A 27,831-nucleotide genomic window follows, 5' to 3' on the forward strand; every position below is an offset into this window, starting at 1 on the left:
GGTTTTTCCCCCAAAATTCCCGGTGTTCCCGACGGGTTTTCAGGGTGGGGGAGCGGCAGGGATGGCTCAGGGTGGGCTGCAGGCGTGGTGAGGAAGGTGAGAATTCCCGAAATTCCAAGGATTCCCTGGAATTCCCAGGATTCTGAAGCATTTCCTATCCTAAGAGGGTCAGCAATTCCCCAAATTCCCCAAATTCCCGGAGTTCCCAAGGGGTTTTTGCAGCGTGGGAGCAGCAGGGATGGCTCAGGGTGGGCTGCAGGCGTGGTGAGGAAGGCGAGAATTCCCGAAATTCCAAGGAATTCCATGGAATTCCCCGGATTCCCGAGGGTTTCCTGCCCAAAGAGGGTTAGCAATTCCCAAAATTTCCCAAATTCCTGGCGTTCCTGGGGGTTTTCAGGGTGGGGGAGCGGCAGGGATGGCTCAGGGTGGGCTGCAGGCGTGGTGAGGAAGGCGAGAATTCCCAAAATTCCAAGGAATTCCACAGAATTCCCAGGATTCCCGAGGGTTTCCTGCCCAAAGAGGGTCAGCAATTCCCAAAATTCCCGGGATTCCCCAGAGTTTTCCCAGAATTCCCAGGGATTCCAAGCTTTGGGGCTTTGGGAGGCGGAACCTCCGAGGGCTTCCCGGGATTTTGGGCTCCGTTCCCGGTGGGAAAAGTTGGAGGCGAGGGAGGATTTTCCAGGTTTTTTTTTTTCCCCTTGGATTGGCTGCTTTTCCTGGGAATTGAGCCCCGGGGTTTTCTGGGATTCCCGGCTCCAGGAATTCTGGGAATCTCCGCGATCCGATCCTTCGTATTCCCAACCTTTTGGGCTCTTGTGGGATTCCATTCCCGGTGGGAATTTTCGAGGCCAGATCCTCTGGATTCTCCCAATTCCCAGTGGGAATTGCGGGATAACGGCTCCCTCCTGGCTCCGGGGAATTCCGGGAATCTCCGGGATCCGATCCTTTGTATTCCCAACCTTTCCGGGCTCTTTTCCCACTGGGAATCTCTGGGATTTCCGGGGCTTTTCCTACAATTCCCGAGGCTTTTCCCCCTTTTTAAGGCTGAACCCTCTGGATTCCCTGCTGGAATTCTGGGAATTCCCCACCAGAACCACCTGAACCTCCAGGAGACAAATCCCAAATTTCCTCCTTTCCCTCTCTTAAAGGGCCAGCGCTTAAAAAAAAAAAACAAACAAAAAAACAAAACAAAAAAAACCCCGGAAAAGCCACGGCTGGGCCAACATTCCCGAGGGATTTTCCCGACATTCCCAAGGTTTTTCCCGCAGGTCAAGAGCTTCTTGGAGACGCAGAAGGCGCTGCTGGCCGAGATCCAGAACGGCTGCAAGCGGAATTTCGTCCTGGCCAAGGAGAAGGAGGAGAAGGAGCAGCGGCTGCAGCACTCGGCCTCCATGGCGGAGATCTCCGGAGCCGATCCCGAGGATCCCGAGGATCCCGGGGATCCCGGGGATCCCGGCAGCGCTTCCCCCGCTCCGGAGGAGAACGGGAACGCGGCTGCGGCCGGAGATTCCAGCTCGGATACGGACGAGGAGGAGGAGGAGGAGGAGGAGGAGGCGGGCGGGAAGGACTCGAGGGAGGCTGCGGAATGTGGGAACGCCGGGAATTCCGGGGATTCCGGGAATGCCGAGCGCAGGATTTCCGTCTCCAGCCCCGGCAGAGGGCGCAAGATCTTCGTGGTGACGCGCGTGGAAAACGTTGCCGAGGGATCGGGAGCCGTTCCCGAGGGATCGGGAGCCGTTCCTGAGGGATCTGGAGCCGTTCCTGAGGGAGCCGGCACCGTTCCCGAGGGATCTGGAGCCGTTCCCGAGGGATCTGGAGCCATTCCCGATGGATCTGGGGCTGTTCCTGATGGATCCGGGGCCGTTCCTGACGGATCCAGAGCCATTCCTGAGGGATCCGGAGCTGTTCCTGAGGGATCTGGAACTGTTCCTGATGGATCTGGGACTGTTTCTGAGGGATCTGGAGCCATTCCCAAAAGATCTGGAGCTGTTCCTGAGGGATCTGGAGCTGTTCCCGAGGGATCCGGAGCCGTTTCCAAGGGATCCAGAGCCGTTTCCGATGGATCTGGGGCTGTTCCTGATGGATCTGGAGCTGTTCCTGAGGGATCCGGAGCCGTTCCCAAGGAAATTGGGGTCATTCCCGATGGATCCGGGGCCGTTCCTGATGGATCCAGGGCCCTTCCCAAAGAAACTGAGGTTGTTCCCGATGGATCTGGGACTGTTTCCAACGGATCTGGGACTGTTCCTGATGGACCTGGGACTGTTCCTGATGGATCTGGGACCGTTCCCGACAGATCCGGCGCCGTTCCCGATGGATCTGGGACTGTTCCCGACGGATCCGGTGCCGTTCCTGACGGATCCAGAGCCGTTCCAGACGGATCTGGGACTGTTCCTGATGGATCCGGGGCCCTTCCCGATGGATCCGGCGCCGTTCCCGATGGACCTGGGACTGTTCCCGATGGATCTGGGACTGTTCCCGACGGATCCGGCGCCGTTCCTGATGGATCTGGGACTGTTCCTGACGGATCCGGCGCCGTTCCTGATGGATCTGGGACTGTTTCCGACGGATCTGGTGTCGTTCCCGACGGATCTGGGACTATTCCCGACCTCCCGGCCCCAATTCCCGAACTGCCGCCGTCCCGGGCCAGCGGAGCCGAGGGAATTCCCTGCGGGAGCCCTTCCCGGGACTCGCCGCTTCCCAACGGGCTCAAGGCGGATTTCGCCCGGGCGCTGCCGGAGCCGGGCCCGGAGGGCGACGGGAAATCGGGAATGTGCGCGGCCGAGCACGGTGAGATTCCCGAGGGCGTTCCCGGGAGCTCGGGGATCCCGGATTTCCGGGGGTTCGGAGCTCGTTCTGATTCCCGACGGGTCTGAGATCCCGAATTCCTGAGGGTTCTGAGATCCCGAATTCCTGAGATCCCAAATTCCAGAGATCCCGAATTCCAGAGGGGTCTGAGATCCCAAATTCCTGAGATCCCAAATTCCAGAGCTCCCGAATTCCAGAGGGGTCTGAGATCCCAAATTCCAGAGATCCCAAATTCCCGAGGGGTCTGAGATCCCAAATTCCAGAGATCTCGAATTCCTGAGGGTTCTGAGATCCTGAGTTCCTGAGATCCCAAATTCCCGAGGGTTTTGAGATCCCAAATTCCCGAGGGGTCTGAAATCCCAAATTCCAGAGATCCCGAATTCCCGAGGGTTCTGGGATCCCAAATTCCCAAGGATCCCAAGTCCCCCCCCGACTCCTGATGGTTCCGAGCCCCAGCATGGAATTCCCTGGGTTTTTCCCGAGGGAATTTGAATCCCAGGAAAAGCTCCCGGCCTCCGTTCCTGACGGATCCGAGCTCCCAGATCCCGGCAGGAATCTCGGGGAGCCCCTTCCTGAACATTCCGGCGTTTTCTGGGATGAAAAACTGGGAATGGAGCAGGAAAAATCCAGGGCCAAGGGGGTGGAAAACTGGGAAAAGGAGCTGGAAAACCCCAAACCCAGGGGGTGAAAAAGTGGGAAAAAGAGCGGGAATTTGGGATGGAAAACAGCTGGAATTGGGGTGAAAAACCAGGAAAAGAGCAGGAATTGGGGTGGAAAACCAGGAAAAGCAGTGGGAATTGGAGTGGAAAACTGGGAAAGGAGCAGGAATTGGGGTGGAAAACAGCCGGAATTGGGGTGAAAAACTGGGAAAGGAGCAGGAATTGGGGTGAAAAACTGGGAAAAGCAGCGGGAATTTGGGGTGGAAAACAGCTGGAATTGGGGTGAAAAACCAGGAAAAGAGCAGGAATTGGGGTGGAAAACCAGGAAAAGGAGCAGGAATTTGAGGTGAAAAACTGGGAAAAGGAGCTGGAATTGGAGTGGAAAACTGGGAAAGGAGCGGGAATTTGGGGTGGAAAAGGAGCTGGAATTGGGGTAGAAAACTGGGAAAAGAGCAGGAATTGGGGTGGAAACCAGCTGGAATTGGGGTGGAAAACTGGGAAAGGAGCGGGAATTTGGGGTGGAAAAGAGCAGGAAATGGGGTGAAAAACCGGGAAAAGCAGCGGGAATGCCGCGGAAGGGCGGGACCGCCCCCGGACCGTTCCGTGTGCGCATTCCCGCAGAGCTGAGCTGCTCCCGGAACGAGCAGGAGCTGCAGGAGCTGCTCCTCGAGGCCAGCCAGGACACGGCCACGGAGCCGCTGTGACCGCAGGTGAGCCGGGAAAAACCTCGGAATTCTGCCGGGAATTCCGGGCCCCTGCCCCGCGGGCTGTGGGGTCACATCCGGGAATATCGGGGAGCAATATCCGGGAATCGCCGCCTGAGCTTCTTCCCGCTCTTCCCACAGGTCCTCGAGGGGGCGGCTCCCGAGCTTTCCCCCTCTTCCCACTTCCGCACAAGATTCCAACCAAACCTCGGGATCTCGGGACTTTCTTGGAAAAGGAAGAGAGGAAAAGAAAAACCGGCCCGGATTTTTCCCGACTTTTTTTTTCCCAATTTTTTTTTTTCCCCAATTTTTTTTCCCCCGATTTTTTTTTTCCCAATTTTTTTTTCTCCAATTTTTTTCCCAATTTTTTTTCCCCAATTTTTTTTCCCCATTTTTTTTCCCAATTTTTTTCCCCAATTTTTTTTTTCTCTTTTTTTTCTCTTTTTTTTTTTCCCTGATTTTTTTCCCCCCTGATTTCTTTTTCCCAACTTTTTTCCCGATTTTTCCCCAATTTTTTTTCCCGATTTTTTTTTTTTCCCCAACTTTTTTTTCCCCATTTTTTTCCCCGCCTCCGAGGAGCCAGGGGAAGTTCTCCCGGGATTCCCGGGGGCGATTCCCGGCGGGATCCGGCGACACTACAGGGAGCGGGAACGGCCGGAGCAGCAGGAGTTGGGAATTCCGGCGCTGAAGAATCCCGGGATCGGCTGCTCCCGCCGCCTCCGCGCTTTATTTATTTCAAATTCCCCTCTTTTTTTTGTTTTCCCACTGGTTTTGGTTTCTTTGGGAATTTTTTCCCAGTTTTTTTGAGGTTTTTTTTCCCCCCTCCCCCCCCGTCTCTATTTATCACCAGCCGCAGAATTCCCGGGAAAACGGAGAGGTGGAAAAGGGGAACAGGGAGGGGCTGGAATTCCTCAGTCATCCCAAACTTCCAAGGAAAATCCGGGATGCGCCGGCGATTCCCACGCTGCGGGGTGGGGGGAGGGGGGGAATCTCCCAGCTCGGAATTCCCGAAATTCCCGGAATTCCCAGGGAATCCCAGGGGGTCGCTTTTTTTTCTTAAGTGCAATAAAATCTTTCAGGGAGCTGCGGGGGCCTGGGATGGGGCTCGGAATTCCGGAGGGGACATTCCCGACGTTCCGGCCGGGAATTTTCGCTGGTGTTTGGGGCTTTTGGGGTTTGGGGTTTCTTTTTTTGTTGTTGTTTTTCCGTCTTTTCCCGGTTTTGTTTTTGTTTTTTGTTTTGGTTTTTTGGGTGTTTTCCCTTCGTTTTCTTTCCCCGTGGTGGAATTTTTGTTAACGGCTGTTTTCTAATTAAAGGAATTCTGCATTCGTCACCCGCCCTCTTCTTGGGGGTCTCATCCGGGAATTCCAAGGATTTGGGGAATCCGTGGATTTGGGGGAGGGGGGAGGTGAAGCTCCCCAAAAAAAAAAAAAAAGCCTGGAACGGGTGGGAAATGCGGCTGGAAATCCCAGAAAATCCCCAAAAATCCCAAAAAATCCCCCCAAAAAATCCCCAAAAAATCCAAAAAAAATCCAAAAAAATCCCAAAAAAATCCCCAAAAATCCCAAAACACAGAGCCGAGGGTGGAACTTGGTTTATTTGGGGGGGGAGGGGATGGATCCCGGGGGGGTTTTCCCAGGAAATCCGGTGGGATGGGGTTTGGGAATGGCCCGAATCCAGAGCCTTTTTTTGGGGGATTTTCCCACTTTTCCTTCCCAATTTCCCACCGAAAAGGACCCAAATTTTGGAATGGGTCCCCCGAGGGTTTCCGGGCATCTCCCAGAATTTTTCCCCCCAGTTTTTGCCATAAATTCCCACCCTAAAAGGACCCAAATTTTGGGGAAAAGATCCCCAAAAATGTCTCAGCGTTGGAGATTTCCCGGGAGGGATCAAATTCCCCAGGATTCCAGGAACCCTGGGATACCCCTGGATCTTCCCAGTCCTTTCCAGGGACAAAATCCTGGGAATAAAACCTTGGAATTCCCTTTGGGTCTTCCCAGTCCCTTCTGGCATCTCCCAGGGATAAAATCTTGGGAATAAAGACCAGGAATTCCCTCTGGATCTTCATCTTCCCAGTCCCATCCCAGGGACAAAATCCTGGGAATAAAACCTTGGAATTCCCTCTGGACCTTCCCAGTCCCTTCCCAAGGACCAAAATCCTGGGAATAAAACCCAGGAATTCCCTCTGGATCTTCCCAGTCCCTTCCAGGGACAAAATCCTGGGAATAAAACCTTGGAATTCCCTTTGGGTCTTCCCAGTCCCTTCTGGCATCTCCCAGGGATAAAATCTTGGGAATAAAGACCAGGAATTCCCTCTGGATCTTTCCAGTGCCATCCCAGGGACAAAATCCTGGGAATAAAACCCAGGAATTCCCTCTGGACCTTCCCAGTTCCCTTTGGCATCTCCCAGGGATAAAATCCTGGGAATAGAACCCAGGAATTCCCTCGGGATCTTCCCAGTCCCATCCCAGGGACAAAATCCTGGGAGTAGAACGCAGGAGTTCCCTCTGGATCTTCCCAGTCCCTTCCAGGGACAAAATTCTGGGAATAAAACCTTGGAATTCCCTCTGGATCTTCCCAGTCCCATCCCAGGGACCAAATCCTGGGAATAAAACCTCAGAATTCCCCAATCCCTGTCCTCCAAAAAGATCCCAAACTCCTCCAGGAGCTCCCCCTGCCCACGGGGGAGGCGGATCCCGATCCCGCTCCCGCTCCCAATCCCGCCCAGGCAATCACTGGGAAGAGGGACACTGGACGCCGCGGGAAACCGGCGCGGCCGCGGCTTTCCGGAGCCGATCCAGGCCCCGGAGCAGCCCCATCTGGCGCCGGATGGAATGATCCAAGTTCACCGTGACCGCCAGGAATTCCCGGGCCTCGGCGGCGCTGAAGGGGAAATCGTGAGCCAGGAACGCCTGGAAAAGCTCGGGATCGCCGTCCAGGCTCAGCACCTTCCCCAGCGGCTGCCGCAGCGCGCTCAGCTCGCCCACGTTCTCCTGGAAGATGCTCCAGAGGGATTTCCCCGAGGAATCCGCCGTGGGAAGGCTCTGGCCGGAGTCCTCCAGGCACTGCAGCGTCCAGCTGAGGCGGCAGGGCCAGCGGTCGGCCAGCACCACCCAGGCGGCCGCGGCCCTCGGCGACAGAATCCCGGCACCGCCGGAGCGGTGCAGGAGCAGCCGGAGCGTGATGGGAATGGTGTTGACGATGCGCCGGACGTTGGCGCCGTTATCCGGGAGGTAGCGGGACAAAACGTCGGAGCCGTCGTGGAGACACCGGAACGCCTCGTGGATCCACGCCACCGCCTCCGAATCCGCCTCTCTCCAGCCGGCCCCGGCCCCGGCGCCGCCGCCGCCGCCGCGGGTTTTGGCCACGTTGCCGGCGATGATGCGGTACATGAGGTCTTCCCGCGTCTGGATGGCGGCTTCGACGCTGCGGAGCCGGGAGCGGGCGCCGGTCTCCGGGATGGAGAAGGGCAGGGAGACGGCGCGGTTCAGGTACTCGTAGCCGTTGTCCGCCAGCCCCTTCATGCAGCCCGTCTGCTCCAGGCACGGCACGATGACGCTGGGGTCCACGGCCAGCAGGAAGATGAAGGGAGCGTTGGCGTCCGACAGCAGCGTGGCCATGGCGTTGAAGACTCCGGCCACTTTCTCCGGGTAGCAGAGGTCCAGGCTGGTGATCTCCAGCACCACGCGGAGCCGCCGGCGCTCGAAGACTTCCATGAAAGCCAAGAAATCCACCAGCACCTCGACTTCGCCGCGGATTTTGCTCATGAAGCCCAACTGGCCGGCGAACCGGTCGCTGTTGGTCAAGCGCTCGATCTTCTTCTTCTCGCTGACCAGGAAGTTCTTGAGGATGGACAAAGCGCCCAGGAGCAGGCTGGAGCCGGACAGCGACGCCGCGGCGCTGCCCACCACCTTCAGGGCGTGGTGATCCTTGATGCCGGGCACCAGCAGGGCCACCAGGAGGATGCCGATGCCGACGGCCAGCACCAGCAGCAGCCCCCAGAGGCGGAGGCAGGTGCCGGTTTTTAGGATCCATTCCCGCTGGGAGAAGCCGGAGGCGAAGCGGGGTCGGGATCCCAGCACGTGGAAGACGCTGAGCGGGAGGGCCCCGAAGTGCTGGCGGATGTGGTGGCACAGGGTGGTCACCAGCCCCGCCCAGAGCTTGTCGCAGCCGGCGAATTCCCAGGCGCTGAAGCGGATGAAGATGAATTCCAGGTTCTTGCGGCGCAGGTGGCCCTCGGTGACCACGGGCTCGTAGAAGGCCAAGAGCCACAGGGCCACCAGCAGCCCCCAGCCGTGGGGGCTCCGCGGCTTCCGCTGGCCCCGGAGCAGCTCGGCGGCTTCGCGTTGGGCCATCTCCTCCCGCATGAAGGCTGGGAACGGGATTTGGGGTTGGGATTTGGGGATTGGGGGTTGGGATTTGGAATTTGGGATTTGGGATTGGGGATTGGGGATTGGGTGGGATGGGATGGGATGGGATGGGATGGGATGGGATGGGATGGGATGGGATGGAATGGATGGGCTGGGTTTGAATGGGATGGGATTTGGGATTTAGGATTTGGGGTTGGGATTTGGGATTGGGATCTGGGATTGGGTGGGATGGGAGGGGTTGAGTAAGGTTGGATTGGATTGGATTGGATTGGATTGGATTGGATTGGATTGGATTGGATTGGAATGGATTGGAATGGAATGGAACAGATGGGCTGGGTTTGAATGGAATGGGATTTGGGGTGGGATTTAGGATGGGATGGAAATTGGGGCTGGGATTTGGGATTTGGGAGTGGGGATTGGGGATTTGGGATTAGGGTGGATGGGATTTGGGATGGGGCTCCAGGGCTCGTAGAAGGCCAAGAGCCACAGGGCCACCAGCAGCCCCCAGCCGTGGGGGCTCCGCGGCTTCCGCTGGCCCCGGAGCAGCTCGGCGGCTTCGCGTTGGGCCATCTCCTCCCGCATGAAGGCTGGGAACGGGATTTGGGGTTGGGATTTGGGGATTTGGGGGTTGGGATTTGGGATTTGGGGGTTGGGATTTGGGGTTGGGATTTGGGATTTGGAATTTGGGATTTGGGATTTGGGATTTGGAATTTGGGACTTGGGATTTGGGATTGGGGATTTGGGATTGGGGATTGGGTGGGGTGGGATGGGTTGAGTTGGGTTGGGTTGGGTTGGGTTGGATTGGATGGGATGGGATGGGTTGGATTGGATTGGATTGGATTGGAACGGATGGGCTGGGTTTGAATGGGATGGGATTTGGGATTTAGGATTTGGGGTTGGGATTTGGGATTGGGATCTGGGATTGGGTGGGATGGGATGGGTTGGGTTGGGTTGGGTTGGGTTGGAATGGATGGGATGGGATGGGATGGAATTTGGGGTTGGAATTTGGGGTTGGAATTTGGGGTTGGAGTGGGATTTGGGGTGAGATTTGGGGCTTGGAGGGGGTGGGGGACACCAAAATGGGAGGAGAAATAGGATTGGGGGTGGGAATTGGGGTTGGGTTGGGATGGGAATTGGGCCTGGGATGGATGGGATGGGATTTGGGGTTGGGATGAGGTTGGGAATGGGGTTTGGGGTTGGGATGGGGTTGGGAATGGGGTTTGGGGTTGGAATTTGGGGTTGGAGTGGGATTTGGGGTGGGATTTGGGGTTTGGATGAAGTGGGGGACCCCAAAACAGGAAGGGAAATGGGATTGGGGTTGGGATTTGGGATTGGGATGGGATTTGGAACCGGGGATTGCGATGGAGACCCCAAATCCTCAGGAGACACCACAACGCCGGGCACAGAAAACCCCAAATCCAGACCGGGGAACGTCCGGCCGGGAGTGACCCCCACATTCCCGAATTCCCCAATTCCCGAATTCCCCGTTCCCAACCCACCGGTGACCTTGGCCAGCAGGGACTCGAGGCGGTGGCCACAGGGCGCGTAGAAGCCGACGGTGACGGGCGTGGCCGTGTGGCACAGGGTGCGCGACAGGCAGCGGCAGTACACGTCATCCTCCGTGGGGGGCTCTGGAACGGGATCGGGATCGGGAATGGGAATGGGATCGGGAATGGGACAGGCAGCGGCAGTACACGTCATCCTCCGTGGGGGGCTCTGGAACGGGAGCGGGATCGGGAATGGGATCGGGAATGGGATCGGGAATGGGATCGGGAATGGGACAGGCAGCGGCAGTACACGTCATCCTCCGTGGGGGGCTCTGGAACGGGATCGGGATCGGGAATGGGATCGGGAATGGGACAGGCAGCGGCAGTACACGTCATCCTCCGTGGGGGGCTCTGGAACGGGAATGGGATCGGGAATGGGATCGGGAATGGGATCGGGAATGGGATCGGGAATGGGATCGGGAATGGGACAGGCAGCGGCAGTACACGTCATCCTCCGTGGGGGGCTCTGGAACGGGATCAGGAATGGGATCGGGAATGGGACAGGCAGCGGCAGTACACGTCATCCTCCGTGGGGGGCTCTGGAACGGGAATGGGATCGGGAATGGGATCGGGAATGGGATTGGGAATGGGACAGGCAGCGGCAGTACACGTCATCCTCCGTGGGGGGCTCTGGAACGGGATCGGGATCGGGAATGGGATCGGGAATGGGACAGGCAGCGGCAGTACACGTCATCCTCCGTGGGGGGCTCTGGAACGGGAATGGGATCGGGAATGGGATCGGGAATGGGATCGGGAATGGGATCAGGAATGGGATCAGGAATGGGACAGGCAGCGGCAGTACACGTCATCCTCCGTGGGGGGCTCTGGAACGGGATCAGGAATGGGATCGGGAATGGGATCGGGAATGGGATTGGGAATGGGATCGGGAATGGGACAGGCAGCGGCAGTACACGTCATCCTCCGTGGGGGGCTCTGGAACGGGAATGGGATCGGAAATGGGATCGGGAATGGGATCAGGAATGGGATCGGGAATGGGACAGGCAGCGGCAGTACACGTCATCCTCCGTGGGGGGCTCTGGAACGGGATCGGGATCGGGAATGGGATCGGGAATGGGATCGGGAATGGGACAGGCAGCGGCAGTACACGTCATCCTCCGTGGGGGGCTCTGGAACGGGATCGGGATCGGGAATGGGATCGGGAATGGGATCGGGAATGGGACAGGCAGCGGCAGTACACGTCATCCTCTGTGGGGGGCTCTGGAACGGGATCGGGATCGGGAATGGGATCGGGAATGGGATCGGGATCGGGAATAGGATCGGGAATGGGATCGGGAATGGGACAGGCAGCAGCAGTACACGTCATCCTCCGTGGGGGGCTCTGGAACAGGATCGGGATCGGGAATGGGAATGGGATCGGGAATGGGATCAGGAATGGGATCGGGAATGGGACAGGCAGCGGCAGTACACGTCATCCTCCGTGGGGGGCTCTGGAACGGGATCGGGATCGGGAATGGGATCGGGAATGGGATCGGGATCGGGAATGGGACAGGCAGCGGCAGTACACGTCATCCTGTGTGGGGGGCTCTGGAACGGGATCGGGAATGGGATCGGGAATGGGATCAGGAATGGGACAGGCAGCGGCAGTACACGTCATCCTGTGTGGGGGGCTCTGGAATGGGAATGGGATCGGGAATGGGATCGGGAATGGGATCAGGAATGGGACAGGCAGCGGCAGTACACGTCATCCTCCGTGGGGGGCTCTGGAACGGGATCGGGATCGGGAATGGGATCGGGAATGGGATCGGGAATGGGATCAGGAATGGGACAGGCAGCGGCAGTACACGTCATCCTCCGTGGGGGGCTCTGGAACGGGATCGGGATCGGGAATGGGATCGGGAATGGGATCGGGATCGGGAATGGGATCGGGAATGGGACAGGCAGCGGCAGTACACGTCATCCTCCGTGGGGGGCTCTGGAACGGGATCGGGATCGGGAATGGGATCGGGAATGGGATCGGGAATGGGACAGGCAGCGGCAGTACACGTCATCCTCCGTGGGGGGCTCTGGAACGGGATTGGGATCGGGAATGGGATCGGGAACAGGATCGGGAATGGGAATGGGATCGGAAATGGGATTGGGAATGGGACAGGCAGCGGCAGTACACGTCATCCTCCGTGGGGGGCTCTGGAACGGGATCGGGATCGGGAATGGGATCGGGAATGGGATCGGGAATGGGATCAGGAATGGGATCAGGAATGGGACAGGCAGCGGCAGTACACGTCATCCTCCGTGGGGGGCTCTGGAACGGGATCAGGAATGGGATCGGGAATGGGATCGGGAATGGGACAGACAGCGGCAGTACATGTCATCCTCCGTGGGGGGCTCTGGAACGGGATCGGGATCGGGAATGGGATCGGGAACGGGACAGGCAGCGGCAGTACACGTCATCCTCCGTGGGGGGCTCTGGAACGGGATCGGGAATGGGATCGGGAATGGGATCGGGAATGGGACAGGCAGCGGCAGTACACGTCATCCTCCGTGGGGGGCTCTGGAACGGGATCGGGATCGGGAATGGGATCAGGAATGGGACAGGCAGCGGCAGTACATGTCATCCTCCGTGGGGGGCTCTGGAACGGGATCGGGATCGGGAATGGGATCGGGAATGGGATCGGGATCGGGAATGGGATCGGGAATGGGACAGGCAGCGGCAGTACACGTCATCCTCCGTGGGGGGCTCTGGAACGGGAGCGGGATCGGGAATGGGATCGGGAATGGGATCGGGAATGGGATCGGGAATGGGACAGGCAGCGGCAGTACACGTCATCCTCCGTGGGGGGCTCTGGAATGGGATCGGGATCGGGAATGGGATAGGGAATGGGATCGGGAATGGGATCAGGAATGGGATCGGGAATGGGATCAGGAATGGGACAGGCAGCGGCAGTACACGTCATCCTCCGTGGGGGGCTCTGGAACGGGAATGGGATCGGGAATGGGATCGGGAATGGGATCGGGAATGGGACAGGCAGCGGCAGTACACGTCATCCTCTGTGGGGGGCTCTGGAACGGGATCGGGATCGGGAATGGGATCGGGAATGGGATCGGGAATGGGATCAGGAATGGGATCAGGAATGGGACAGGCAGCGGCAGTACACGTCATCCTCCATGGGGGGCTCTGGAACGGGATCAGGATCGGGAATGGGATCGGGAATGGGATCGCAATCGGGAATGGGATCGGGAATGGGACAGGCAGCGGCAGTACACGTCATCCTCCGTGGGGGGCTCTGGAACGGGAATGGGATCGGGAATGGGATCGGGAATGGGATCAGGAATGGGACAGGCAGTGGCAGTACACGTCATCCTCCGTGGGGGGCTCTGGAACGGGAATGGGATCGGGAATGGGATCGGGAATGGGATCGGGAATGGGACAGGCAGTGGCAGTACACGTCATCCTCCGTGGGGGGCTCTGGAACGGGATCGGGAATGGGATCGGGAATGGGATCGGGAATGGGACAGGCAGTGGCAGTACACGTCATCCTCTGTGGGGGGCTCTGGAACGGGAATGGGATCGGGAATGGGATCGGGAATGGGATCGGGAATGGGACAGGCAGCGGCAGTACACGTCATCCTCCGTGGGGGGCTCTGGAACGGGATCGGGATCGGGAATGGGATCGGGAATGGGATCAGGAATGGGATCGGGAATGGGACAGGCAGCGGCAGTACACGTCATCCTCCGTGGGGGGCTCTGGAACGGGATCGGGATCGGGAATGGGATTGGGAATGGGATCGGGATCGGGATCAGGAATGGGACAGGCAGCGGCAGTACACGTCATTCTCTGTGGAGGGCTCTGGAACGGGATCGGGAATGGGATCGGGAATGGGATCGGGAATGGGATCGGGAATAGGATCAGGAATGGGATCAGGAATGGGATCAGGACAGGCCTCATCCTCTGTGGGGGGCTCTGGAACGGGATCAGGAATGGGATTTAGGATTGGGGTTTAGGGTCCTTGGGAACCCACCCAGAGTCTGGGGGAAACGGGGAGAAATCACCAGGAAAGGGGGGGTGGGATTTGGGGTGGGATGGGATTGGGATTTGGGATGGAGTTGGATTTGGATTTGGGATTTGGGATCTGGGATTTGGGATTTGGGATTTGGGATTTGGGATCTGGGATCTGGGATTTGGGATTTGGGATTTGGGATCAGGGATTGGGGATATGGGATATGGGATTTGGGATCTGGGATTGGGATCAGGGTGTCCCAGCCCCGCGTACCTTGGTGCTCCGGGGCCGCTCCCGTTCCGGTGGCTCCGGGGGGACACGGCCCAGGGGCCCCCCCCGGGCCCAGCCAGGCCTCGCACTCCTCGCACCCCCCCGGGGACATTCCCGGGGACATCCCTGGGGACAGCCCCGGCCCCGAGGAACAGCAGGAACCCTGCGGGGACAGGGACACCTTGGGGACACCCTGGGGGCACCCTGGGGACATCTTGGGGACATCTTGGGGACACCTTGGGGACACCTTGGGGACACCCTGGGGACACCCTGGGGACACCCTGGGGACACCCTGGGGGCACCTTGGGGACACCTTGGGGACACCACAGACAATGGGAACCCTGCGGGGACAGGGACACCTTGGGGACATCCTGGGGACACCCTGGGGACATCTTGGGGACACCCTGGGGACACTCTGGGGACACCTTGGGGGCACCTTGGGGACACCCTGGGGACACCCTGGGGACACTCTGGGGACACCTTGGGGACACCTTGGGGACACTGTGGAGCATCCCGGAGATCCCAATCCCACCCCGATCCCACCCCAATCCCATCTCAGTCCTGTCCTGGGCAGCTCCAGCGGCTCCATCCATGTCCCCATCCCTGTCCCTGTCCCGGTCCCGTCCCTTCCCGGGGGGATCGGGATCCCGGCGATCCCGGAGATCCCACCCCAATCCCACCCTGATCCCACCCCGATCCTACCCTGGGCAGCTCCAGCGGCTCCATCCCCGTCCCCGTCCCCGTCCCTGTCCCCGTCCCGTGCCGTCCCTTCCCGCGATTTATACGGGATCGAGATCCCGGCGATCCCGGAGATCCAAATCCCACCCCGATCCCACCCTGGGCAGCTCCAGCGGCTCCATCGCCGTCCCTGTCCCTGTCCCTGTCCCTGTCCCGTCCCGTCCCGTCCCGGGGGGATCGGGATCCCGGAGATCCCATCCCGATCCTACCCTGGGCAGCTCCAGCGGCTCCATCCCCGTCCCTGTCCCTGTCCCGTCCCGTGCCGTCCCTTCCCGGGATTTATACGGGATCGGGATCCCGGCGATCCCGGAGATCCCAATCCCACCCCGATCCTGATCCCACCCCGATCCTGATCCCACCCCGATCCTGATCCCATTCTAGTCCTACCCTGGGCAGCTCCAGCGGCTCCATCCCCGTCCCCGTCCCTGTCCCCGTCCCGCGCCGTCCCTTCCCGGGATTTATACGGCATCGGGATCCCGGCGATCCCGGAGATCCCACTCCCACCCCTATCCCAATCCCACCCCAATCCCAATCCCACCCCGATCCTGATCCCATCCCGATCCTACCCTGGGCAGCTCCAGCGGCTCCATCCCTGTCCCTGTCCCTGTCCCCGTCCCGCGCCGTCCCTTCTCGGGATTTATACGGGATCGGGATCCCGACGATCCCGGCGATCCCGGAGATCCCAATCCCACCCCTATCCCAATCCCACCCCGATCCTGATCCCATCCTAGTCCTACCCTGGGCAGCTCCAGCGGCTCCATCCCCGTCCCCGTCCCGTGCCGTCCCTTCCCGGGATTTATACGGGATCGGGATCCCGGCGATCCCGGAGATCCCAATCCCACCCCGATCCTGATCCCACCCCGATCCCGATCCCACCCCGATCCTGATCCCATCCTAGTCCTACCCTGGGCAGCTCCAGCGGCTCCATCCCCGTCCCCGTCCCCGTCCCCGTCCCGCGCCGTCCCTTCCCGGGATTTATACGGGATCGAGATCCCGGCGATCCCGGCCGGGGAGGGGCGGCCGGGGCAGAAATTCCGGCTGAGCCCGACCTGAGTCAGGGCCCAGCAATTCCCGCCCGGATCCGGCCCGGGAGGGGACAGCGGCGACAACGGGGACAAAGGGGACGGCCCGGGAGGGGACACCGGGGGCGGCCGGGGAGGGGACACCGGGGGTGGCTCGCGAGGGGACACCGGGGGTGGCCCGGCAGGGGCGGCGCCGAGGGGACGGTGCCAGCTCCTCTCTTGGTGACATCGCCGCGCCACGGCCGTGCCAGCGCTGGGGGTGGCAGCGCCGCGACATCGCTGCGACATCGCTGTGGCATCGGCGTGGCAGCGCCGCGACATCGCTGTGGCAGCGCCACTTCCGGTGGCCACTGCCAGAGGAACCTGCTGGCCCGGGCACCTGGGTGGCACCTGGGTGACAACGGGGTGGCCACACCCCTTCCCCCTCCTCACCTCACCCTCACCTCCCCCCTCCCCCGCCGCCCTCAGGTGCCTGAAGTGGGGTTGGGGAAGGGGTCACCGCGGTGGGGTGGCACCAGTGGCACCAGTACGGGCTGGGGTAGGGTCCCCAGTGTCCCCAGTATGGGCTGGCCCCAGTGGCACCAGTACGGGCTGGGGTAGGGCCCCAGTGTCCCCAGTATGGGCTGGCCCCAGTGTCCCCAGTACGGGCTGGGGTAGGGTCCCCAGTGTCCCCAGTATGGGCTGGGGTAGGGTCCCCAGTGTCCCCAGTCTGGGCTGGCCCAGTGTCCCCAGTACGGGCTGGGGTAGGGTGGCCAGTGTCCCCAGTCTGGGCTGGCCCCAGTGTCCCCAGTCTGGGCTGGCCCAGTGTCCCCAGTATGGGCTGGGGTAGGGTGGCCAGTGTCCCCAGTCTGGGCTGGCACCAGTGGCACCAGTATGGGCTGGGGTAGGGTGGCCAGTGTCCCCAGTCTGGGCTGGCCCAGTGTCCCCAGTCTGGGCTGGCACCAGTGGCACCAGTATGGGCTGGGGTAGGGTGGCCAGTGTCCCCAGTCTGGGCTGGCCCAGTGTCCCCAGTACGGGCTGGGGTAGGGTCCCCAGTGTCCCCAGTCTGGGCTGGCCCCAGTGTCCCCAGTCTGGGCTGGCCCACTGGCACCAGTATGGGTCGGGGTAGGGTCCCCATTGTCGGCACTCGGGGCTCTCCCAGTGTCCCCAGTGTCCCCAGTCCACGCTCTCCCAGTATCCCCAGTCCAGGCTGTCCCAGTATCCCCAGTATCCCCAGAAGGGGCTCTCCCAGTGTCCCCAGTGTCCCCAGTCCAGGCTGTCCCAGTATCCCCAGTATCCCCAATCGGGCCTCTCCCAGTGTCCCCAGTGTCCCCAGTATCCCCAGTCCAGGCTGTCCCAGTATCCCCAATCGGGCCTCTCCCAGTATCCCCAGTGTCCCCAGTATCCCCAGTGTCCCCAGTATCCCCAGTATCCCCAATCGGGGCTCTCCCAGTATTCCCAGTATCCCCAGTGTCCCCAGTATCCCCAGTATCCCCAATCGGGCCTCTCCCAGTATCCCCAATCGGGCCTCTCCCAGTATCCCCAGTATCCCCAGTATCCCCAGTCCGGCCCGGCCCTGGCCCGGGATCCTGCGGGGGCGGTCGCCACCGGTGGCATTTCCTCGCCACCCCAGCAGCGCCCGGGCTGTCACGTGGGTCCCCGCCCGCTGGGGGGGGGGGCGTGACCCCCCCGTGTCCCCCTCAATGTCCCCCCAAAGCCCCCCCAATGTCCCCCCGTGTCCCCCCCAATGTCCCCCCCGTGTCCCCCCGTGTCCCCCCCAATGTCCCCCCAATGTCCCCCAATGTCCCCCCCCAATGTCCCCCCCAATGTCCCCCCCGTGTCCCCCCCGTGTCCCCCCCCAATGTCCCCCCCAATGTCCCCCCCAATGTCCCCCCAATGTCCCCCCAATGTCCCCCCAAATGTCCCCCCAATGTCCCCCCCAATGTCCCCCCAATGTCCCCCAATGTCCCCCCAATGTCCCCCCAATGTCCCCCCCAATGTCCCCCCAATGTCCCCCCCGTGTCCCCCCCGTGTCCCCCCAATGTCCCCCCAATGTCCCCCCAATGTCCCCCCCGTGTCCCCCCCAATGTCCCCCCCAATGTCCCCCCGTGTCCCCCCGTGTCCCCCCCAATGTCCCCCCCGGTGTCCCCCCAATGTCCCCCCCAATGTCCCCCCCGTGTCCCCCCCGTGTCCCCCCCAATGTCCCCCCCGTGTCCCCCCCGTGTCCCCCCCGTGTCCCCTCATGTCCCCCACTGTGTCCCCCCCACTTTGCCCCCCAAGTCCCGCCCCATATCCCCCCCATATCCCCCCATTCTGCCCCCCACCTCCCCCCACATCCCCCCCATTCTGCCCCCCAAGTCCCGCCCCATATCCCCCCCATATCCCCCCATTCTGCCCCCATATCCCCCCCATATCCCCCCATTCTGCCCCCCAAGTCCCGCCCCATATCCCCCCCATATCCCCCCATTCTGCCCCCCAAGTCCCGCCCCATATCCCCCCCACATCCCCCCCATTCTGCCCCCCACCTCCCCCCACATCCCCCCATTCTGCCCCCCACCTCCCCCCACATCCCCCTCATTCTGCCCCCCAAGTCCCGCCCCATATCCCCCCCATATCCCCCCCATTCTGCCCCCCAAGTCCCGCCCCATATCCCCCCCATTCTGCCCCCCAAGTCCCGCCCCATATCCCCCCATTCTGCCCCCCACCTCCCCCCACATCCCCCCCCATTCTGCCCCCCAAGTCCCGCCCCATATCCCCCCCATATCCCCCCATTCTGCCCCCCATATCCCCCCCATATCCCTCCCATTCTGCCCCCCAAGTCCCGCCCCATATCCCCCCCATATCCCCCCATTCTGCCCCCCATATCCCCCCCACATCCCCCCCCATTCTGCCCCCCAAGTCCCGCCCCATATCCCCCCCATTCTGCCCCCCACCTCCCCCCATATCCCCCCCCATTCTGCCCCCCAAGTCCCGCCCCATATCCCCCCCATTCTGCCCCCCAAGTCCCGCCCCATATCCCCCCCCACCCCCTCCGTGTCCCCACGTCCGGGGCCGGCCGATGCTCGGGCCCCACCCCGGGGGTTTCCCCGCCCTTCCCCCCCCCCCATTTCCCCCCCCCCCAGCCCCACCCCGGGGCGGTTCCCCCCCCACCCCCCCCTCCGTGTCCCCCCCCAATCCCCCCCCACCCCACCCCACCCCGTGTCCCCTCGCTGTCCCCCCCCCCCCCGATGGCGATGGGCCCCGCTCTGCTCCTCGCCGCGCTGCTGCCGCTGCTCGCCCCGGGGTCCCCCCTGGCCCCCCCCGGGGGTCCCGGCCCCCCCCGGCTCCGCCTGCGCTTCTCCCCCCCCCGCTGCTGCCCCGGGGGTCGCTGCGCCCCCGGTTGTCGCCCCCGGGGGCGACCGGGGCTACCGGGGGTCGGGGGAGGGGGGGGGGGACAACGGCACCGTGGTGCTCGAGAGCGGCCGGGCCCCCCCCCCGGGCAGCGGCTTCAGACTCGGTCAGTGCTGGGGGAGGGGGATTTTGGGGGGGATTTGGGGGGATTTTGGGGAGGGTCGGGATGCTGAAGTTGGAAGGGGGAGTTTGGGGTGCGGGGGGGAGTTGGGGTGGAGGGGGGGATTTGGGGTATGGGGGGTGAGGGGGGGTTTTGGGGGCCGGGGGGGATTTGGGGTGGAGGGGAGGATTTGGGGTGGAGGGGAGGATTTGGGGTATTGGAGGGTGCGGGGGGGTTTTGGGGTCCGGGGTGGTTTTGGGGTCCGGGGTGGTTTTGGGGTGCAGGGGGGGATTTGGGGTGGAGGGGAGGATTTGGGGTATGGGGGGTTTTGGGGGGTTTTGGGGTCCGGGGTGGGTTTGGGGTGCAGGGTGGTTTTGGGGTGCAGGGGGGGATTTGGGGTGGAGGGGAGGATTTGGGGTATTGGGAGGTGAGGGGGGGTTTTGGGGTCCGGGGTGGGTTTGGGGTGGAGGGGGGGATTTGGGGTATGGGGGGGTGCGGGGGGGTTTTGGGGTCCGGGGTGGTTTTGGGGTGGAGGGGAGGATTTGGGGTGGAGGGGAGGATTTGGGGTATTGGAGGGTGCGGGGGGGTTTTGGGGTCCGGGGTGGTTTTGGGGTGCGGGGGGGTTTGGGGTGGAGGGGAGGATTTGGGGTATGGGGGAGTGCGGGGGGGTTTTGGGGTGCAGGGGGGGATTTGGGGTGGAGGGGAGGATTTGGGGTATGGGGGGTTTGGGGTGGTTTTGGGTGGAGGAGGGGTTTTGGGGTGCAGGGGGGATTTGGGATGGAGGGGAGGATTTGGGGTATGGGGGCAGCCGGGGTTTTTGGGGTGCAGGGGAGGATTTGGGGTATGGGGGAGGATTTGGGATATGGGGGGGTTGGGGTGGTTTTGGGGTCCGGGGGAGTTTGGGGGTGGTTTGGGGGGTTTTGGAGGGATTTGGGATATGGGGGGGATTTGGCGGGATTTGGGATATGGGGGGGATTTGGGGTACGGGGGGGAATTTGGGATATGGGGGGGTTTTGGAGGGATTTGGGATATGGGGTGGATTTGGGGTACGCGGGGGAATTTGGGATATGGGGGGGTTTTGGCGGGATTTGGGATGGAGGGAGGGATTTGGGGTACGGGGGGATTTGGGGGCGCTTTGTGGTGCGGGGGGGGGAGAATTTGGGATATGGGGGGGGTTTGGGGGGGTTGGGAAGGATTTGGGTTACTGGGGTGGATTTGGGGTACGGGGGCGGTTTTGGGATTTCGGGGGGGGGGGTTGGGATGCAGGAAGATTTTGGGGTGCAAAGGAGGATTTTTTGGGGTGCAGGAGGGATTTGGGGGAGGTTGAGGGGTTTTGGGGTGCGGCAGGGGGGGGGGGGAACTTTTGGGGATCCAGGGAAATTTTGGGGTGCCAAAACTTTTAGGGGTGCGGGGGGGGGGGATCTCCAACACCCCCAAATCCCCTTTGCTGGGGGGGGGGGGCTTGAAACCCCCTCGCAAATTTTGGGGTTCGTGGACTCGGATTGGGGTGGGGGTGGGAGGTTCCCAGAACATTTTGATCTCCCCCCCACAGCCCCCCCCCCACCCCAATCCCAAATCCCCCAGGACCTCCCCCCACCCCCCTCCACCTCTTCCTTCCCAAAATCCCCACGAGCCATTCGGGACGGGATCCCCCCCCCCCCCCCAAAAAAAAGCAAAAACCCAAAATTTCACCCCCTCCCCATCCCACACCCCGCCCCCCTTTTCCTTCCTGTTTTAGGCGCGGGTTTGGTGGTGCCCATCCCGGATTTTTTGGGGGGGGGGGGGTTTTGGGGTCGGGGGGAAGGGTGGGCCCCATCCCACCCACGCAGCTCCATGAGCTCATCGGGTCCCGCTGGAAAACGCCGGGAATTCGCAACATAAACAGAGGGGCCCCGGCAGCGCTCGGGACGCGGCGGCGGCCCCGGGGGCTCCCCCCGCCCCAAAATCCGCCCCAAAAACCGCCCCCGTAGCGCTGGGACCACCCCCGCTTCCCAAAATGTCCGGGATCATCACCCAAAAATGTCTTGGGTCACCCCAAAAATGTCCCCAAAAAACCACCCCCGAATGTCGGGATCCTTGGGGAACACGGAGGTTTTTGGAGCGCCCCCCCGCCCTAAAAACCGCCCCAAAAACCGCCCCAAAATCCGCCCCAAAAACCGCCCCGCTCCCCCCCTGCACCACTGGGACCAACCCCCAAAAATGTCCTGGATCACCCCAAAAATGTCCCCAAAAAACCGCCCCGAATGTCGGGATCCTTGGGAAACACCGAGGTTTTTGGAGCGCCCCCCCGCCCCAAAAACCGCCCCAAAAACCGCCCCAAAATCCGCCCCAAAATCCGCCCCCGTAGCGCTGGGACCACCCCCGCTTCCCAAAATGTCCGGGATCATCACCCAAAAATGTCCTGGGTCACCCCAAAAATGTCCCAAAAACCGCCCCCGAATGTCGGGATCCTTGGGGAACACGGAGGTTTTTGGAGCGCTCCCCCGCCCCAAAAACCGCCCCAAAAACCGCCCCGCTCCCCCCCCCTGCACCGCTGGGACCAACCCCCAAAAATGTCCTGGGTCACCCCAAAAATGTCCCAAAAAACCACCCCCGAATGTCGGGATTCTTGGGAACACGGAGGTTTTTGGAGCGCCCCCCCCCCGCCCCAAAAACCGCCCCAAAAACCGCCCCAAAATCCGCCCCCGTAGCGCTGGGACCACCCCCGCTTCCCAAAATGTCCGGGATCATCACCCAAAAATGTCTTGGGTCACCCCAAAAATGTCCCCAAAAAACCACCCCCGAATGTCGGGATCCTTGGGAACACGGAGGTTTTTGGAGCGCCCCCCCGCCCCAAAAACCACCCAAAAAACCGCCCCAAAAACCGCCCCAAAAACCGCCCCGCTCCCCCCCTGCACCGCTGGGACCATCCCCCAAAAATGTCCTGGGTCACCCCAAAAATGTCCCAAAAAAAACACCCCCGAATGTCGGGATCCTTGGGAACACGGAGGTTTTTGGAGCGCCCCCCCGCCCCAAAAACCACCCAAAAAACCGCCCCAAAAACCGCCCCAAAAACCGCCCCGCTCCCCCCCTGCACCGCTGGGACCAACCCCCAAAAATGTCCTGGGGTCACCCCAAAAATGTCCCAAAAAACCACCCCCGAATGTCGGGATCCTTGGGAACACGGAGGTTTTTGGAGCGCCCCCCCGCCCCAAAAACCACCCAAAAAACCGCCCCAAAAACCGCCCCAAAAACCGCCCCGCTCCCCCCCTGCACCACTGGGACCAACCCCCAAAAATGTCCTGGGTCACCCCAAAAATCTCCCAAAAAAACACCCCCGAATGTCGGGATCCTTGGGAACACGGAGGTTTTTGGAGCGCCCCCCCGCCCCAAAAACCACCCAAAAAACCGCCCCAAAAACCGCCCCAAAAACCGCCCCGCTCCCCCCCTGCACCGCTGGGACCAACCCCCAAAAATGTCCTGGGTCACCCCAAAAATGTCCCAAAAAAACCACCCCGAATGTCGGGATCCTTGGGAACACGGAGGTTTTTGGAGCGCCCCCCCGCCCCAAAAACCACCCAAAAAACCGCCCCAAAAACCGCCCCAAAAACCGCCCCGCTCCCCCCCTGCACCACTGGGACCAACCCCAAAAATGTCCTGGGTCACCCCAAAAATCTCCCAAAAAACCGCCCCGAATGTCGGGATCCTTGGGAACACGGAGGTTTTTGGAGCGCCCCCCCGCCCCAAAAACCGCCCCAAAATCCGCCCCCGTAGCGCTGGGACCACCCCCGCTTCCCAAAATGTCCGGGATCACCACCCAAAAATGTCCTGGATCACCCCAAAAATGTCCCAAAAAACCGCCCCCGAATGTCGGATTCTTGGGAACGCGGAGGTTTTTGGAGCGCCCCCCCGCCCCAAAAACCGCCCCAAAATCCGCCCCAAAAACCGCCCCCGTAGCGCTGGGACCACCCCCGCTTCCCAAAATGTCCGGGATCACCACCCAAAAATGTCCTGGGTCACCCCAAAAATGTCCCAAAAAACCACCCCCGAATGTCGGGATTCTTGGGAACACCGAGGTTTTTGGAGCGCCCCCCCGCCCAAAAACCGCCCCAAAAACCGCCCCAAAAACCGCCCCGCTCCCCCCCTGCACCACTGGGACCAACCCCCAAAAATGTCCTGGATCACCCCAAAAATGTCCCCAAAAAACCGCCCCCGAATGTCGGGATTCTTGGGAACACGGAGGTTTTGGAGCGCCCCCCCGCCCCAAAATCCGCCCCAAAATCCGCCCCAAAAACCGCCCCCGTAGCACTGGGACCACCCCCGCTTCCCAAAATGTCTGGGACCCCCCCAAAATGTCTTGGATCACCCCAAAAATGTTTGGAACCACCCCAAAAATGTCGGGATACCCCCCCTGGACCCCCCAAATGTCGGGATCCTTGGGGAGCGCGGAGGTTTCGGGAGCGCCCCCCGCCCCAAAAATGCCCCCTCCCCACCCCTTGGACCACCCCAAAAATATCTGGGACCCCCCCAAAAAATATCTGGGACTCCCCAAAATGTCTGGGACCCCCCCAAAATGTCGTGGACCACCCCAAAAATATCTGGGACCACCCCAAAAATGTCCTGGACCCCCCCCAAAGTCGGGATCCTTGGGGAGCGCGGAGGTTTCGGGAGCGCCCCCCGCCCCAAAAATGCCCCCTCCCCACCCCTTGGACCCCCCCAAAATGTCTGGGACTCCCCAAAATGTCTGGGACCACCCCAAAATGTCGTGGACCACCCCAAAAATATCTGGGGCCACCCCAAAAATGTCCTGGACCCCCCCAAAGTCGGGATCCTTGGGGAACACGGAGGTTTCGGGAGCGCCCCCCGCCCCAAAAATGCCCCCCCCCACACCCCTTGGACCCCCCCAAAATGTCTGGGACCACCCCAAAAATATCTGGACTCCCCAAAATGTCTGGGACCACCCCAAAATGTCGTGGACCACCCCAAAAATATCTGGGACCACCCCAAAAATGTCCTGGACCCCCCCCAAAGTCGGGATCCTTGGGAGCGCGGAGGTTTCGGGAGCGCCCCCCGCCCCAAAAATGCCCCCTCCCCACCCCTTGGACCCCCCCAAAATGTCTGGGACCACCCCAAAAATATCTGGGACTCCCCAAAATATCTGGGACCACCCCAAAATGTCGTGGACCACCCCAAAAATATCTGGGACCACCCAAAAATGTCCTGGACCCCCCAAAGTCGGGATCCTTGGGGAACACGGAGGTTTCGGGAGCGCCCCCCGCCCCAAAAATGCCCCCTCCCCACCCCTTGGACCCCCCCAAAATGTCTGGGACCACCCCAAAATATCTGAGACCCCCCAAATGTCCTGGACCACCCCAAAATGTCTGGGACCCCCCCAAAAATGTCTGGGACCACCCCAAAAATGTCCTGGACCCCCCCCAAAGTCGGGATCCTTGGGGAGCGCGGAGGTTTCGGGAGCGCCCCCCGCCCCAAAAATGCCCCCCTCCCCACCCCTTGGACCACCCCAAAAATATCTGGACTCCCCAAAATGTCGTGGACCACCCCAAAAATGCCTGGGACCCCCCCCAAAAATGTCTGGGACCCCCCCCAAAGTCGGGATCCTTGGGGAGCGCGGAGGTTTCGGGAGCGCTCCCGCCCCAAAAACCGCCCCAAAACCCCCCCCCAAAATGTCCTGGACCCCCCAAAAATGTGCAGGACCCCCCAAAAATGTCCTGCTCCCTAATTTTGGGGTGCCCCCTCCCCTCTCTCCCCGCAGTGCTGTGCCGAAAGGGGGGGGGACACCCAGTTTTGGGGTTATTTTGGGGTTATTTGGGTCTATTTTGAGGTTATTTTGGGGTTATTTGGGGTTATTTTGAGGTGTTTTGGGGTTATTTTAGGGTTATTTTTTTAGGGTTTTTTTTGGGGGGGCGCGCTCCCTAATTTTGGGGTGCCCCCCTCCCTCTCTCCCCCGCAGTGCTGTGCCGAAAGGGGGGGGGGAACACCCAGTTTTGGGGTTATTTTGGGGTTATTTTGAGGTGTTTTGGAGTTATTTTGAGGGGTTTGGGGCGGTATTTTGGTGGTTTTAGGGTTATTTTTTAGGGTTTTTTTTGGGGGGCGCGCTCTCTAATTTTGGGGTGCCCCCCTCCCCTCTCTTCCCCGCAGTGCTGTGCCGAAAGGGGGGGGGGGACACCCAGTTTTGGGGTTATTTTGGGGTTATTTGGGGCTATTTTGAGGTTATTTTGGTGTTTTTAGGGTTATTTTTTTAGGGGTTTTTTTTGGGGGGGCGCGCTCCCTAACTTTGGGGTGCCCCCCTCCCCTCTCTCCCCCGCAGTGCTGTGCCGAAAGGGGGGGGGGCACCCAGTTTTGGGGTTATTTGGGGGTTATTTGGGGCTATTTTGAGGTGTTTTGGGGTTATTTTAGGGTTATATTTTTAGGGTTTTTTTTGGGGGGCGCGCTCCCTAATTTTGGGGTGCCCCCCTCCCCTCTCTCCCCCGCAGTGCTGTGCCGAAAGGGGGGGGGGAACACCCAGTTTTGGGGTTATTTTGGGGTTATTTGGGGCTATTTTGAGGTTATTTTGGGGTTATTTGGGGTTATTTTAGGGGGTTTTTTTAGGGTTTTTTTGGGGGGGCGCGCTCCCTAATTTTGGGGTGCCCCCCTCCCCTCTCTCCCCGCAGTGCTGTGCCGAAAGGAGGGGGGGACGCCCAGTTTTGGGGTTATTTTGGGGTTATTTGGGGCTATTTTGAGGTGTTTTGGGGTTATTTTAGGGGGTTTTTTTAGGGTTTTTTTTGGGGGCGCGCTCCCTAATTTTGGGGTGCCCCCCTCCCCTCTCTCCCCGCAGTGCTGTGCCGAAAGGGGGGGGGGACACCCAGTTTTGGGGTTATTTTGGGGTTATTTGGGTCTATTTTGGGGTTATTTTGGGGTTATTTGGGGTTATTTTAGGGGTTTTTTTTAGGTTTTTTTTTTGGGGGGCGCGCTCCCTAATTTTGGGGTGCCCCCCTCCCCTCTCTCCCCCGCAGTGCTGTGCCGAAAGGAGGGGGGGACGCCCAGTTTTGGGGTTATTTGGGGGTTATTTGGGGCTATTTTGAGGTGTTTTGGGTTATTTTAGGGTTATTTTTTTAGGGTTTTTTTTGGGGGGGCGTGCTCTCTAATTTTGGGGTGCCCCCTCCCCTCTCTCCCCGCAGATCTGTGCCGAAAGGGGGGGGGACACCCAGTTTTGGGGTTATTTTGGGTTTATTTTGGGGCTATTTTGAGGTTATTTTGGGGTTATTTGGGGTTATTTTAGGGTTTTTTTTTTAGGGTTTTTTTGGGGGGGTGCTCCCTAATTTTGGGGTGCCCCCTCCCCTCTCTCCCCGCAGTGCTGTGCCGAAAGGGGGGGGGGGACACCCAGTTTTGGGGTTATTTTGGGGTTATTTTGAGGTGTTTTGGAGTTATTTTGAGGGGTTTTGGGCGGTATTTTGGTGTTTTAGGGTTATTTTTTTAGGGTTTTTTTGGGGGGCGCGCTCCCTAATTTTGGGGTGCCCCCCTCCCCTCTCTCCCCCGCAGTGCTGTGCCCGCTGCTCTGCCGGAACGGGGGGGTCTGCGCCCACCCCCAGCGCTGCCTGTGCCCCCCCCCAATTCACGGGCAAGTTCTGCCACCTCCCCTCCTCCAACCTCACCCTCCGGGGGGGGGGACCCCAAAATCCACGCGGGGACCCCCAAAATCCCCACCCCCCGCTGGGGGCGGGCCCCAAAATTTCGAGGGGGGGTCCCCGCAGGCCTTGAGGCGCTCCATCTACACCCTGCCCTTGAGCAACCACCGCGAGGAGGAGGATGGTGAGACCCCTCCCCAAATTTGATTTTGGGGTGGGATTTGGGGGTTTTGGGGATGCTCACCCCCCACCCCCCCAAAAAAATTCCCCCCCCAGGTGCTCAGTCCATGGTGAGCGTGGTGGTTCGCCACCCCCCCGAGGCGACGGTGACGATTCACAGCGTGGAGAGGGTCCGGGGGGGCGACCCCTCCCCAGCAGCCCCCACCCCCCCCCTCGGGCAGGGGGAGACCCCCGAGCCCCACCCCAAAATTCCCGGTTTTGGCACAAAGGGGCCCCCCCCGGACCCCCCCGGCCGGGGAGGATTCGGGTTCGGGTATTGCTTCCGGCAGCTGCGGGGGGGGCAGGTGAGAGAGGGGGGCGGGGGGGAGAGAGAGAGAGACCCCTCCCCAAATTCCGGGATTGGGGGGGAAAAGGGGGGAAAGGGGGGGGGGAAAGAGGGGGAATTTGGGGGGAAAAGGGGGAGAAAAAGGGGGGGGAAGGGGGGAGAAAAAGGGGGGAAGGGGAGA

At 61.0% G+C, this 27,831-nt stretch overlaps 3 protein-coding genes across 3 annotated transcripts in view; 2 read left to right on the forward strand and 1 right to left on the reverse strand.

Moving 5' to 3' along the window:
* PPP1R37 (protein phosphatase 1 regulatory subunit 37) overlaps window positions 1-5,499 on the forward strand; it is a 32,006-nt gene extending 26,507 nt beyond the window's left edge. Inside the window, exons 12-14 of the mRNA XM_068998361.1 lie at window positions 1,269-2,787; window positions 4,086-4,174; window positions 4,310-5,499. Of these exons, the coding sequence (XP_068854462.1) occupies window positions 1,269-2,787; window positions 4,086-4,168 (1,602 nt within the window). The 3' untranslated portion in view covers window positions 4,169-4,174; window positions 4,310-5,499. The remainder of the gene's footprint in view (window positions 1-1,268; window positions 2,788-4,085; window positions 4,175-4,309) is intronic.
* A 253-nt stretch (window positions 5,500-5,752) lies between these two features.
* Window positions 5,753-14,443, reverse strand: NKPD1 (NTPase KAP family P-loop domain containing 1). The gene is made up of 3 exons (XM_068998325.1): window positions 14,316-14,443; window positions 10,038-10,169; window positions 5,753-8,540 (listed from the first exon to the last, which is right to left on the reverse strand). The coding sequence occupies exons 1-3, from the start codon at window positions 14,434-14,436 to the stop codon at window positions 6,901-6,903; spliced, it is 1,893 nt and encodes a 630-aa protein (XP_068854426.1). The 5' UTR covers window positions 14,437-14,443; the 3' UTR covers window positions 5,753-6,900.
* A 4,835-nt stretch (window positions 14,444-19,278) lies between these two features.
* Window positions 19,279-27,831, forward strand: part of LOC138100449 (latent-transforming growth factor beta-binding protein 4-like) — a 51,136-nt gene continuing 42,583 nt past the window's right edge. The window contains exons 1-3 of the mRNA XM_068998289.1: window positions 19,279-19,464; window positions 27,272-27,329; window positions 27,422-27,669. Coding sequence (XP_068854390.1) covers window positions 19,279-19,464; window positions 27,272-27,329; window positions 27,422-27,669 — 492 coding nt within the window. The remainder of the gene's footprint in view (window positions 19,465-27,271; window positions 27,330-27,421; window positions 27,670-27,831) is intronic.

Source organism: Aphelocoma coerulescens, chromosome 34 (genome assembly GCF_041296385.1).
Source record: "Aphelocoma coerulescens isolate FSJ_1873_10779 chromosome 34, UR_Acoe_1.0, whole genome shotgun sequence".
Lineage (NCBI taxonomy): Eukaryota > Metazoa > Chordata > Aves > Passeriformes > Corvidae > Aphelocoma > Aphelocoma coerulescens.